The 15,319-nt window shown below is 39.1% G+C and overlaps 1 protein-coding gene across 6 annotated transcripts in view; it reads left to right on the top strand.

The window, feature by feature from the left end:
* CCSER2 (coiled-coil serine rich protein 2) overlaps positions 1 to 15,319 on the top strand; it is a 54,992-nt gene that overhangs the window by 29,038 nt on the left and 10,635 nt on the right. For 3 of the 6 annotated variants that reach the window (XM_079975599.1, XM_079975601.1, XM_079975600.1), the window contains 2 exons: positions 449 to 535; positions 1,758 to 1,856. In XM_079975599.1, the coding sequence (XP_079831725.1) occupies positions 449 to 535; positions 1,758 to 1,856 (186 nt within the window). Of the gene's footprint in view, positions 1 to 448; positions 536 to 1,757; positions 1,857 to 8,657; positions 8,743 to 11,924; positions 11,965 to 12,311; positions 12,371 to 15,319 lie in introns of all 6 variants that reach the window. The other 3 variants (XM_079975604.1, XM_079975602.1, XM_079975603.1) reach the window with 3 other exon arrangements.

Below are 15,319 nucleotides of genomic sequence, written 5' to 3'. Positions count from 1 at the left end.
CTGCTTTTGCGAGTGGCAATGGGCTCACAGGGAGGGTGTCATATGCTGTTGAATCCTTCTCACTGCACTCTACAGCTGGAGGGCAGCTGAGGACACAACAGCTCACCATGCGGCAGAGCACTGTGACACCCCCCAAAAAAACTGCCTGGGGTGATGGCCCCCCTCAGCCCCCCATTCTACGCCACTGTTAACTATGATACCAGAATATGGCCAATATTTGCAGTTTTGTTTTGTTTTTTGTTTTCGTTCTCAACATTTGGTAATGAAAATAATGCAGAGCCTAAACTTTAAAAAGCAATTTGCTCCTAGACAAAGATTTTACTTTCTCTCTTCCCCAACCTCCCAGACAAAGATTTTACTTTCTCTCTTCCCCGACCTCCCAGACAGATAAGAATTATATTTATCTACTTCATGGAAAACATTAAGATCTCCACTTTTTGTTTGCCAGACTGATGATTTGCTGAATGAGATCACACAGCTTAAAGAAGATTTAAAGAAAAAGGATGAAACAATCAAACAACTAGAGCATCGGCTTGTGAGTATATGATACAGTATGCTCTGCAGAGAATGTGATATCTACCATAATTTCTATAAATCAATGTGACAGCACTTCTTGTTCACTTGCGTGGGACTAACTTCAATATTTAAGTCAGTGGGAAATCCTTTTATAGGAGCTGCTTATGTAAATTGGAGCAGTCACAAGAATTCCTGGATCAGGAGTATGATACCTTAGTGTTCTTACATATTATGGCCATGTGCTGTGTATGTTAACTTTAGAGCACAGGATTCTGAAATAACAGGAGTTCAAACTGCACCATTCTTCATTTTAACATATCACACTGTCAATTTATTTTACTCTTAATGCAGCTGCATTTAGCAATTTGTATCAAGTATAAGATTTGTCATGAGAAATCTAACTATACTTTAAAGAGCAGCAGATGATGTTTCTTATACTGTAAAGCCAAAATTACAATATTAACACATTCAGGGGAACTATTATGGAAGGAGGTATTTAAAAATAAAAATGAAAAACTCTCCAAACAGTTGAAGTTGCTGTGAATGATTTGGAAATATTTCATGTTAATTGCAGGTAACTGTGATATATTTAAGTGTATAAAAGTATCAGGATATATATATATATATATATATATATATATGAGTCTAGGTTCCTTTCTGGGAGACACTGGGTTGTAACCCATGACCTTGTTCTGTTTAGTGCAAGACTTCCACCTGTACAATGGGATGGGACTTTAATTTCCTGTCCTTGCTACTACCCCCCTATCAGTTATGGGTTTCTCCCCAACTTTCTGGAGGAGATCTGGGGGGTTTGCGGGGAGTGCATGGGGAGAGGAAGTCCTGTTCTGCAGGTGGAAGCCCTTGAACTAATGGAATAACTTGATGGGTTACAACTCTTTATATTCTGCACTGCTGTTTGTGTACAGTTTACACACTGTTCAGTTTACACTTGAATTAAGTATTTCTAATGTCTATTATGTGGATCAGCCTTTGGACCTCTGTATCCATCCTTTTCTTCTTTCTTAGCAGCAGTTTGTGGCGCCTCTTTTGCGGTGGTAAAACCCATGAGAGTACAGAAGGATTGTTTTATGGCCTTACTACCTCATATTTTGTTTAATTCATTTGCTAATGTTATATTGTGTATTATACTATCTGTAAGACATTTTGAGATGTTTGTGTAAAATAACTAAAAAGCGTAATAAATAACCATCAAATCATTTGTCTTTTGCGTATGCATAAAGTCTGTTAGGTGTGTCTGCGACAGAGACAGCAAGATATCTGAACAGCCTGCGTGCACATATGCTGACAAATACACACAGACCTCCTGGAGGAAAAGTGCTGTGAGTAGTTGATGAAAAGTTACAGTTGTTTATGTAAGATAGCTCCTGGTTTAGATCCATTAGGTTTCATCATCTTGCCCTGTTACCCAGGTTCTTTCAATTTCTTCTTTTTAGTTGTATATAATTTTAAAGATGTTTTGCAATCTGCTACATTGTATATACATAGTTATTTATTGGGTTACGGAGACATACAGTTCTTTGTGTATTTTTGTGTGTGTGTAAGACTCTCATTTGAGTCTTAAAAATGCAATTTAGGATTTCAGATAAGTAGGATTTCAGATTCCAGTCCTTCCTGATTCCTAAGTATCATTTTTAGGAATGCCATCAAAATGCAATATAGTGCTAATGTAATTCATATTAAACTTTAATATGAACTGCAGACATTCCAGAATCGAAAAACCATTTTGGATCTTAGTAAATGATTTTAGATGGGTTCTGTAGTCTATATTTAATTCTTATGGATTAAATTCACGGGAGTGTATCCAATATTTGTCCTACTCAGGATTGTTCCATTGAAATGATTGGACATTAGTGACTTAGGTCAATTAGTTTCAGTGGGTCTGCTGTGAGTATAACTTAGTTGGCTATAACCCACGATTTTCAAATCTCATGAGAATCTATTACCAGTACATATTTCCCTGGCAAGGTTACCTCTTTGTCTTTTTAATAACTGTCGAATTTTAGTCCTGGGTTTATTTCTGTTTCCAGTTTTGGAATCTGAAGTATTGGTGTAGATGACAATATAATTCTTTACAAGTTTGATGTATTGTAGTAGAAAATTTTCTCCATTAGCATTCATAATGCACAGCAGCAGTGGAGCACACATTTACCAAAAATATGAAATAGCTCTCGTAAGAAAATTGTGATTCTTTTGGATTTCAGAATAACACTGGACACCAGCAGAAATTGCACTAGTTCTAGATTTGAATGAGAAAAAATGGGGTTCACTTGTCCTTACCCCTTTTAGTTAATTTGAGGTTAGTGTTTTCATATTTCTGAGGAGGAAAGAGAGGATTTCCTAATTCTATGCATCTTATTCAACATTGATGGTTGAGCATCTTTTCTAGGGTAAAGAAAAAAAATATATGCAAACTGTAGCAATATATTTTGACTGTTGAAATGGCAATGAAGTGTTCTGTGATGTCACATGCTCTACACATCAATGATTGGAGTTTCCTAGCAGTGCAGTTTATGGGTTGCTAGTATGCAGAATGTGTGCCACAAATGGTACAGGCACCTGTGTGGACTTCATAATATGGCTAGACGTGAACAAATGGACCAGTGGACCCGGCTGTGGCATAATTAGGCCTGTAGCTCTGTCCTGCTCACCTATTAGTAAACTAGAGGCAAAATACCACTAAAAGAATTGCCCTGAAACGGCATTATACTGCTCTAGTTCTCATGGCATATTAAACCATGGTTAAAAACAAGCCTATATTTTAATGTGAACATGCAATGTACTAGTGCACACTACTGAAAAGTACCTGTTGCTAAGTGTGGGTACATTGCCAGGAAACAAGCCAGCATCTGGATTGTGATGCCTGAACCTTGGCTTGTTTCTCTCTAAACAGAGAAGCAGTATCCCCAGGTTGTTCTTTGCTTATTGTTTACAGTTTGTAGGCAGTGAAACAAATGAAAAGCCAGGTTCAGATGTCATCACAATCCAAACTCTGACTTGTTTCATGTAGTAGGGAAAATAGTAGTTTAACATGCTATGCAAACCAGGACATGATTTGAGAAGTACTATATGGTCTTTAGTTGTAAATTATTCTATGAAACTGCCCCAGAAGCCTCTCCTATACTATTTCTAAGAGTTGTTAGTGGACACTTTGTTGTGGACTAGAAGTGAGCTTTAGGGTTTTGTGCTAAAAAAAAATCTTTCACATTTTTCAGTACATGATTTGGAAGAACAAATAGCAAAAAACCCATACTCAGATCATAGTGATTGGACGTGTTTTGTATATTTGTAGGCCAGGGGTCGGAAACCTAAGGCCCATGGGCCACAAGCGGCCCCCAGGGGTCGTTTAACCAGCCCCTGAGCCGCCCATTCAGCGAGTCCCCATGCACTGCACTAAACCAGTGCGGCACGGGGACTTGCTTCCATGGCGCCAGAAATCATGTCGATGCAGATGCCAGAAATCGCGTCTACACAGACGCAGATGCCTGAAATCGCGAGTGTGTGCATGATCGGGCCCATGGAGGGGTCTTCGCTGGAGTGAACTGGCCCAGGCGCAACCCCTGTTGTAGGCAAATAAAACTAGCACAGTGCAATATGTACTGGAATTCATACTTGATTAGGTTAAAGCAAAACTATAAACTCAGAACTCCTGATTTGTCTCTTCTTGACATTCTGACTCTAATCTACCTTATTTTTCGCTCTATAACACGCACCCGACCATAACACGCACATAGTTTTTAGAGGAGGAAAACAAGAAAAAAAATATTCTAAACAAAACAGTGGATGTATGATTTTTGTGGTTCATGCTGTGGCCACAGACATGTGATCTGACAGTGAGTTTAGAGTAGCCCAATGCAAAAATCCTGAGGATCCATGTGGATCCATGCTTTGTAACCACGTTTTAAGTGGGGAGGGAAGGAAAAGCACTCAAGGGACAAGGAGCATGCGTGGGGTGTGTGGAGAAGGATGCTGCTAATAATGCAGAAGAGGGGTTTAAGGGGAGAAGGCTCCTCTCCCCTCCCACTTTGCTCCTTTAAAGCAAGCAGGCTCTGCTTTTCTCCCTCCTCCCCGCTCATCCCCAGCTTAGCGAGCTGAAAAACTTTGCTGCTATGTAGCGGGAGGAGAGAGGGACAGAGAGCCTGCTTACTTTAAAGGAGCCAACCGGACAGAAGCCTCTCCTCTCCCGCTTTGCTCCTTTAAAGAAGCAGGCTCTCTGTCCCACTCTCCTCCCCGCTCAGCGGCTCTTCTCCCGCTTTGCTGTTTCAAAGCAAGCCATGGAGGAGGGAAGGAAGGGGAACCATGGATCTGCTCACGACTGCAGCAGATCCCCCCCCGCCACCCGTAGGCATTCCCTCCATAACACGCACAGACATTTCCCCTTACTTTCTAGGAGGAAAAAAGTGAGTGTTATGGTGCAAAAAATACGGTACTTTGAATAATTTTTGAAGGACATTTTAAATGAACCTCACTGATTCATCAACAAATTCTATAATATTCTATATTTTTATTCTTACTATTTTCATTTGAAACTAATTCAGTATACAGATAGATATACGCACATATAGGCATGTTTTAGTTGACCTGTTGAGACCCCTATATTGAATAATTTTGTTTGTTTGTTTATTTTTTAAATTCGTATAACGGCCTTCATACAAAAATCTCAGGGTGGTTCACAGCATAAAAACACAAAATGCATAATAAAAACAAAAACAAGAAGTATTATTAGAAACCACTGTCATATAGCAGAACAGAAACAATAACAAAAAATGACTAGCTGAAATACTGGGCCCATAGTAAATAATGAAAGGGGTTGAATGTTTCTCCTATTCACCCCCATCCACCCAGAACAAGATATTGTTACATGCCACCTCAGTCCCAGAGCAGTGTGAGATTCCAGGGTTTCTAGGCACCCAAGTTTGTTTCCTTCAGAATGAGGAACAGCAGAGACTGCAGTGTCTTTATGATATATGGTTTATTTACAACCTGAGCCTATGATGGAGGGGTTCACTGCACTAACATCCCAGAAGAGTCTTGCTTCACCCATAGCCACAGTCTTGGGTACAAGCAGAAATCAGGCACACTTCTTCCTCCAGCTTCTAACTTACACACACAAAACTCAGCTCACAACTCTGTCTTTATCTTACTAACTACACACATCTGCTACACAGAGCCACTTCCTTTGTTACCTTAATGACCCATACTTAGAGCTATCCCCAGAAACCTTACCCGACTATTCCAGGATTTTGAATCCTTGCTTAGATTTTAACCCTAGCTGAATCCAGAAATTACTCCCCCCCCAATATAAAATTTCAGTGTTGTAAGTTTACACTAAGTAACTTTTATTTCAAGTTAAAAATCAGCTTGGAAAGGAATTAACCCCTTGCGGTAAAATCGATTTTTGTGGTCTCATGGAATTCTGCAGTGTGCTGTAATAATTTGTTTTAAATATAGAAGAACCATTCTTGAAGTGGTGTATAACCTCCTCCTCCTCCACACACACACACACACACACACACACATGGGGAGGGGGGACATTAATTTATGATGATAGGCAAAATATGAAGTTATTTTTCCTGCCCAATTTTGAGAAGTTGCTAAGGATAAAATGGACCCTAATTAGCCCAAAGTGTGTGGTAGTGTCACTTTCCCTTTCATTTTAATAGGGGTAGACTGGACACTTGCTTCAAAAGGAAGGACTTGTGTTTTACCAAATCAACTACAGTACAGAGCTTCTGTTGCTGCAGTTTTCAGGGCAGGCACGATGGTGATGTATCAAAATCTGCAACCTATCCCTGAGTTGTGCTACTTCTGGCTCTGCCCATGGTTAATTTTCAGTTCTCCTCCCCCATTAGTTGTCAAGGGGGGAGAAAAAAGAATGCAGCAGCTTTGTTTCCACAAATAGGTAGGCCAGCTCCGCAGCTTATGACAGAGGGAGACATTTAAGCCCATTTTTAAACTTCCTTTTTACACCCCCTCTGCAATAAGGTTACAGCATTACCTTAGGAATTACAGCTGTTAATTCATCTCTCTCATAAATATTACACAAGAGAGAGATGGGAGGGCAGGCATGCTAGCAGCTTTATAATGCATTTGTGTACTTCTTTGTTGTAATTTATTAAAGAAAAACCTTCATTGTTAATAGCTGGTTTTCAAAAAGATTCAGAAGAGTGCAAGTTATGTGCTAGGGGTTCAGCCAAAGGAAGAAGTGATCATAGCAACTATGCAGTCCACCAGTGGGGGAAAAAAACCTTTTATTATTTCATATGTTTAACAATGAATTACTGATGTTCAACCAAACCACCATAGATTTACTGCAGCCTTGTAGAAAAGGAAGAAATCTTATTTAAAGGTTGCTCAGAGTTGATTCTTCACATAGGCAACCAAACCAATGGATATTTACGTAACTGTTTTGCAATACTATCTTTTCTATTCTTCATACCATTGTACTGTTCATTGTATGTTATCAAAAGTATCACCAATATCTCATGTAACGTCAAGGAAAGTTGCTGAATGTTCTACTTGTATTGCAAGCTTTTGTTTTCTGGAGCTCAGCATAATATATAGAATCCACACATGCAGGTTATAGAACTATTTTAAGAATTTAGTCTCACCTGAAATTTCCCCTCTATCTAGCTAACTATGTAAGATTTAAATGTAGTGTGTGTATAACCCCCACCACAATATAATGACTGCAATTCCCTATGTTTCAACTTAGCAAAATTTGTCCACTCTTTCTAAAGTAGCAGTCCTGTGCATATTATTTGAGAGCAAGTCCTATTGTGGCTGCCAAATGCATTTTTAAAAGGCCGAGTTACTCAGGATTCATGCATGTGTGCACCTGCTGCAGAACAAATTGAGAGGACGTGGTTTCACTATCCTCAAAACAGCATTTCTCTATTAGCATGGAGACAAACAAACCAGGCACCCCTTTTTCTACGTTAAAATGGAGATTGGTATTCACATGATGATTACTGCTCAGAGGATGCATGAACTGGCCTTCACATGGCAACCGTTTTATGTAGTGGCTGGAATGAAAGGCAATTGCCATGGATAATTTTTAACCGCTTCTCAAACTATTTAAGCTTTTTTGGAGTTACATCTTTTTACAGTCTGAAACAAACCTAAAACCCAAGCATGCACTTGATTGCAATTATCCATGCTCTGATAACATTTTTGTTAGTCTGAATGTATTATATATGGGGCTATCCTTAAAAGATGGTTTGGAAACTACAGATAGACCCTGTACCATGAGACTGTTAACCCAGGGCATCTCATTAGAAACATCTCCCATCAGTATCAAAAGAGCTTCACTGACCACCATTTGATTTTCAAACCCAGTTTGAGTTGCTCATGTTGACGCTAAAGTCCTTTCTCAACATCACCCTGCCCACAAATTCAGCTATCTATCAACACTCCTCTTCAGTTGTTCTGATGTTGGACAAATGTGATGACTGAAAGAGGGAGTGCACCTAGGATCTATTCTGCCCTTTGGATGCCAGTCTAGCTATTTTTATTTACCCAGGACTTCTAAGAATTTTACAATTTCAGTAAGCCATTTTAATTAGTGTATTGTCTTGTGTTTATGCTGATTGGATTTTGTGAGTTGTAATTATTTGTGTACGTCAGGCTTAACATCTCATCCCAGGTGTAAAGTGTGGGTTCCATTAAAACATCTTTCAAAGATCTTGAGGTATGCAGGCAATAGAGAATCTACCCCAAGTTCCTTGCTATAATCTTTTCAGGTTTGAAAGGCATACACTTTTAAAGCCTTCCCTGTTCTTTGGACATCTTCGCTGATCTTTATAATAAATTAGAATTTGATAAACAAACCACTTACTTACACCAGGTACCCTGAAACAGTTTTAAAATGTATATAAAAAGGCTATTCTTGTCTTGATTGACTTGGTGTTGCATTTAATAAATACATTTCTAATACCTAAAGCCAATTTTTCCTTCAAATATTTTTCAGAATCGAGCTTTTACAAACCTTGCTGATCTTTTGAATTATTTCAGATTTAAAAGTACTTGTTCTTAGTAAGAGGAACAATGTGGCTTTTGGTGCTGTTTGCCCCCTCTCCGTTCTCTTTTTTATTATTCTTTCTCCCCCATCTTTCTCTGCACAGGGTGGGTATTCTGCTCCTTCCTTCTCTCCCTGGCAGGGCTCATTCCAGGCCATCCCTCGGACTGTTCCACCGCAGCGCAGACAGAGTGAGTCTGTACTTCTCACTCATATCCCTCACTGTGCTCCAGTAGCAGTTTTCCCTTTGCACGCACTGTTCATTGTGTAGCATTCTGTTCTTTCAAGCCAAAACATCAGACACATGCGAGTCTGTGGTCTAACCTCAGCACCTCTTTCACTTAACGATATAACTGCAACTTAACAGCTTTATCAAATGGTTTAATAATAGATCTTTAAAGCTACCTGAAACCTTTATTTCATCTATCCTGAAAGTTTGCTTGTTCTCCACCCTTTCATGGCTTTAAAAGTGTGTGTTTGTCCCGTTTGTTCATGCTATCAGCATGTATGCTCATCCAAATATATTTGTTTGATATTTGTGGAGATGTGTTCATACAAGTCATACTTTGATAACATTATGTGACGCATTGCTATATTTGGAAAATTAAACTTTTCTTTCAGCTGTGAAGCTTTTCTAAGAGATCTCTCAATCAGCAATGTGCCAGAGTAACAAATTAAGGAAGTAGTGGCTTTTCCAGCAATGCATGCTTTATTAATATTACTCATTAACTAGCAACAGCTTGATCTAAAATGGGATATTGTTCTTTATGCACAATAGAAAAGACAAATTTGTTGATTTGTACTGTACTAAAATAGAGTAGAAAACTAGTAAAACTGATATATTGTGAAGCACTAGCTTAAATTATTTCAGGGGAAATATAAAGTGGCTACCTTGTTTGTGTAAACATTTTCATTTGCTTATGGTAGATTTTTTTGCATTTTAAATTATCCATACCCTAGAAAGCTGATTTGCAAAGTAAGGATATATTCCAATCAATTTTATTAAAAGTTGAGTGGTGAAATACTTTTTTTAGTAGTTTGAGAATTTGCATTCTCAGCTTCAGTTAGATGCTGCTAAATAAATTAAGTATGGGCAGAAATTAAGATCTTCGGCAATGTTCTTAAGAATATAAAAGGATGATAACTAAAGGGCTACGTATGTTGTGAGAATGCTATTTGGGAACTAAACAAAGACTGAATACTAACTGGTAAGCTTGTGTGTGTGTGTATATATATATATATGCTCTCTTTTGAACAGAGCAAAAACTTGCTCCTATTTTATATTGTGGGCAGAATTGGAACTGAGAACTGGCATTATTTCACCCTTTCCCTGGGATTTGGACTTTGCTATATGCAGTTCCTGCTGTGGACATGCCCCTGTTCTAAATAGCAACACCCGGATGTGCTGCATTCCCAACATGTGGTTCAAATCCATGACCCCTGAGATTCAGGGGGTCTCATTCCCAAATGAATGCCTAGTTTCCATTATACTGGACTACACTTGGACGAGGAACTGCTTTGGCTGCTTAGCTGAATTTGCCTGGGCCCATCTTCTAATAGAGTTTGGGTTAGATAGACCTCTGTTGTGGTCCAACAGGATGTTCCTTATGATCTTAGTATGTCTTCCATATTTGGTGGTTCATTAATTTTCAGTGCTATAAGCTGTGCAGTGAAAGTTGCTTAGGGCTAGAAAATCAGTGAAATAAGTAATATGAAAGAGTTCAGTGGAATGCACTTACTGGCCTAGTTCACACATCACATTAAGCCACAGTTTGAAACAGGATGGAGCACCTATGGCCCAGGGGCCAAATGCAGCCCTACTGGCCTCTTCCCAGACCTTGGGACTCTCTCCGAGTAAAGCCCCCTCCCCAACAACACTGTTTCCCCAAACTACACCCCTAACTGGCCTTCCTTCACATTCTCCTTTAGAGTTTTTGCTTGGCTGGAATGTGTCCTTGGACGCAGATAATGACCCTTTTTTTATCTGGATGGACAAAGAGAGGTGTGTGAGCATGTGCAGAAACTAATGTACTGTAGAAAGGAGCTACCCACTTTTGCCTTCCCAGCACTAGCATGTGGTCCTACTCCCAGAAGGTTGTCCAGATGGCAGTATAGTTTTCAGGCTGAAAATGTTTTCCGATTCCTAATTTAAAACAAACCTGTTTGCTTTTTGTGTTGTCCAAATCTGGGCTCATAGTTTGTTTCCTTCCAACAAATCACAAGTAGTAACCAAGGCTTGTTCTTTGCTCACTGCTTGACATTTGTTTGAGGGAAACAGGTCCAAACCTGGGTTCAGATGAAATGACAAGCCTAATTCTGGCTTGATTTGTCTGTGGTGCGGAAGCAGCAGAAGTGTGGAACAGCAGCATAGGAAGCTGCTTATGTGTCTAGACTAGGTGTGGTAAACCTGTGACCTTCCACATGTTGTTGGACTCCAACTCCAAACATCCATGGCTGATGGGATTGGAATCCAACAACACATGAAGGGACTGGAGGCTCCCCCATCCCCCATTTAGACTGGTAAACTTCAATCCCTCATACCCAGTTGCCTGGAAGCTTCTCTGTAAAGTCTTTCGTATGTGAACAGTCACAGAAGTGCTGATTAGTTTGATGATCAAAGGACCAATCATACCTATATTGAGTCAGGATGGTGGAAGTAAGTGGAACAAATCTGGCATAATTTCAGGATAGAAACTTGTGCAAAACCAGCTAGGGGTTGGGCAGAGTAGTTGTGGATTTAGGAAATTATGAACTGTGGAAATACCCTGACTCATTTTTGGGTGAGGGAAAGCCAAAAGCTTATAGTTTATCACATATTACTTTTTGAGCATTAATGATAGACTGAAGACCAGGGGCAGGCAATGTGTGGCCCTCTGGATGTTGTTGGATGGCAGCCCCTATCAGCCCCAGCCAACATGTCCGATGGTGAGGATGATGGGAGCTGGAATATAACAACATCTGGAGGTGCACAGGTTTCCTACATCTGATATAGACAAAGCCTTCAAAACAATGTGATGAGCAGGAAGTCCAGAGGCTATTAGAATTTCTGTGTAATCCTTCAAATTATCATAATTAGAGTCAATGCTGAGTTCCTGATAAAGGTGAGTAGAAATTAGGTGCCAAGTCAGTTTTGTCCTTTGAAAAGTTGGCATAGATTTGTTCTTAAGATTCAGGGATATACATGCTTTATGTAAAAGACCTGCGTTAGTACATTGGAATAAAAGCTTTCCTCAGTAGGTTCATATACACAACCATGTAATGAAAGAGAGGGTACTCTTTGGTCATGGCAATTGCTCATTGTTGTGTCTTGGTCCTCTGACACCACTGTCCTTGTCTTTTTCTTGTCTCTGCTTTCCATTTTGCTATTGGCAAGGAGTTGAGGAATTAGTCCATTACTTCTATGATAAAGCGTGGTACAGTACAACTTCAGATTTCTTCCTCCTTCCACTTCTTCACTATTGTGTATGCTGCCTGCATGGTGCATGCATGTCAAAGTTGTGCATGCAGAGTTGTCTTGTTTTCTTCATACCTCATAACATTAATAGGAAAAGGCTGTTTGGTAGTTCTTAATGAAATCAAAGTAAATGTTTCATCTCACCTGTGTTATAAGCAAGAGAATCACATTTTCATGCCTGTATTTTTCTACACCTTACTGAGTGGCATTAAGTTGTATGCAAAATTGCAAAACATTTGAAGTAATTTCCAGTTTACTGTGTGTGTCTTATGTGGCAATTCTCTTCATTGATTTTCTGCTATTGAGCACCCTGCGACAACTCATGTAGAACCAGCCTTCACAGGATGCTGCTATATTGTGGCAGGGTATGTGTGGATGCTTTATACTAGAACATCTAGAGAAATCTGGAAATGGATAATTTCTAGAACCTATCTTTATTGTAAAAATACATGTTGACAATATCCAAAGGCACAATTGGTGTTTAATACTTTGTCATAATCTTCTTCCTTGGTTAGACAGCATTGGAAGTATTCTACAGCACAATAAACATATAGTGCTTTTCTTAGTGCACACAGCATTGCATATGAGTTTTCATTAATCCTTATAACATCCTTGTAAGAGGCTGTTATTACGTCCACATTACAAAGTGAGATGGGGATATGGTTGGAAGAGTGATTACTTAATGCTTCCCAATGAGTTCATGGTAGAAATGAAATTTAAATTGGGACCTGACTCACAACTACTCCTGTCAAGCAACATTAGTTTCACATTAATGGAAAGCTCCACAAAACAGTTTAAACAAGTAGCTATCATATACATTTCAGTTAGGTCTGTACCAGGAGTTTGCTGGTGAACAACTTAAGGGTGAAAGTACAGCTTTAGAGGGGAACCAGGCAACAGAGATACATCTTCTGTTTCTCTGACATTTGCTCCATAAAACAAATTGACGTGTTTGACCCCTTCCCCTGCAGCAATTTTTACATGAGTGCTACAAAGCAGGCTGCTTTTTGTAGTGGGTGAAAGTGTTTGTGAAAGTCCCTCTCCAATTTCATCTCGGCCATGCAGCTTCAATATACTTCAGACTATACATGTATAGCCAGCCAGTCAACTTATTTAACCAGCTAGCTTATTGAAATACTTCAGTAACTGAAAGTAAATGAAAACTCAGGCTTAAATTAAACTAGACCTAAATTAAAACAAACTAGTAGTACATAGGCATTCCATACACTGGAAAGCACATATTAATGCCTATGCAGATTTCTACAGTTGATAGCATTTGTTTCAATAAATGGCCTATTCATTGTGATTATAGAAAAGACTGTAATTTTGAATATGTAAACATATTTCTCTTGCTTAGACAGAAGGTACATCTTTAAACTAAGCTTATTAAAAGTGGCCAAACCATTCAATAATAACTTAGCAAATTTCCTTCTCGATTCAGTATAAATGTCAGTAATAAAAGTACATAAAAACAAATGTTTTTGATCACCTGAGCTCAACAAATCGAAAACAAGGAATTTTCTGATTCCATTCCTCATATCAAGTAGACACGATTTGGAATATCAGTAGCCATATTCAGATTATCATATCCTGGATGATTGAGCCAAGATATGAACAAGACTTGGACCCACATAGGCAGCTCCTTCATTCCTCTTTATGATTACATGTTCTCCATTGGCCTTTCCATTAGGATAGGCCATGAAGGAGGCTTGCCCAGAGGGGAAATAATCTGGGGGCAGAAACTGAAGACCCTTAATGCTAATTAAAGACTTCCTGGCTTTACTGCATGGATGGGTAAAAGGCTTATGATATCTCTGCTTATTGTTAATGTAAGATTATCCATAGTGGCCAATATGAGAAATGTTTTATGCAGGGCAAACCATGTTAATACCTGAAAAGAATGTGGACTGTTTTTTAAATGAAGATTAGGAGCAAACTCTTTCCATCTTTTAGAGAAATGTTTTCTTAATTTAGCTATGATAAGGTGTGTGTAGTTTTTTTTTGCCTGACATTGATTTTTTAGATATTGTGGAATGATCCTAAATTTGGCATTGAAATCCAGTTTCTGGATTTGATTCTGCTTTGCTAATAAGGCATTAATCCATTTTAAGAGGCTTTTAATACTACATAAGGATTCAGAACCTTTTAGCTATAAATTTCAATTCTGTCCTAATTCAAACTTCTGGCATAGAAGTCTTTGAAATCTATTTTGTGGAATTTCTAGCTGTTCCGTCTGCATTGTTCCTCTAATCTTGGCTCCATATGACAAATTGGGAAAAGATTTCTGTGTGCCCTACCTGCAGGGGAATTAAATTTGGCCAGATGGCAGGTTTAGCAACCTTTTACTATGAGAGTGACCCCAATTGTTAAAGCAAACTGATTCAAAGAACTGTGAGCATAAGGAGAAATGCATCAATGCAGTGTAGTGCCACAGTGTAGTGGGGATTGGGTTATTGCAGTCTTCTCCAGTGTGGTGCCTTTCAGATGTAGTTAGATTCTCAGCTTGCATTATCCCTTATTTTTGGCTATGTTGGATGGAATTGGTGGAAATTGAGGCCTAACATCATAAGTTGGGGAATGCTGGATTACAGTATTAGAAACAAGAAATAAGGAAAATATAGGATGCAGCCTATTAATTTGAGTAGGCCATAGAATGGCTTGATACTTTGTTTGTGTAAATGAGGGGAGTCCTTAGGGTCTGGAGTGCTCTTCTGTCAAGTCACAGGGCACAGCCCGCTACATTAATGCATTAGTGCAAAGATGCACTGCTACGACTACTAACTAGTGATTTTTAAAAATGCATAATTGGATGATAACCTTCGGTAATGGTAGAAATGGAGAAAGGATCTGCACAGTAAAGCTCTGAATTATCCCTTTTTGTCTTCATCATCCACTGCCATGCTTCTCCACTTTGACAGTCTGGAGATGTCATGGCAGATACAAGCCAGGACAACCTTTCTGGCTCTTCTGCATGTCCTTTTCTGTTAACCATTTCTTTTCTCCCTTTCCATCTCCTAAAATAGTAAACTGTGGAATGTTAAGTCCTCCTACACACAGTGTTACATGTACCTCCGTGTAACTTTGGAGTCTCCAGCAGCAGTTAAGTGACATGCACACATGGAAGTTGGGGTTCTGTCAAGATTGCTTAGACACATATTCACACTTAGGTTGTCAACATTGTTGTGGAAAACACCTAGTTTACATACTGTATTTGTTGTGTGTACCTGCCTGAGACTAGGAAATTAATGCATCATATTTAATGTTCAATAGGGGACGCAGGTGGCGCTGTGGGTTAAAGCCTCAGCGCCTAGGAC

This window comes from Podarcis cretensis, assembly GCF_951804945.1.
Source record: "Podarcis cretensis genome assembly, chromosome: 5".
In the NCBI taxonomy this organism is placed as follows: Eukaryota; Metazoa; Chordata; class Lepidosauria; order Squamata; family Lacertidae; genus Podarcis; species Podarcis cretensis.
The sequence above is the reverse complement of the archived record's forward strand: the minus strand, read 5'-3'. Positions and strand labels throughout refer to the sequence as shown.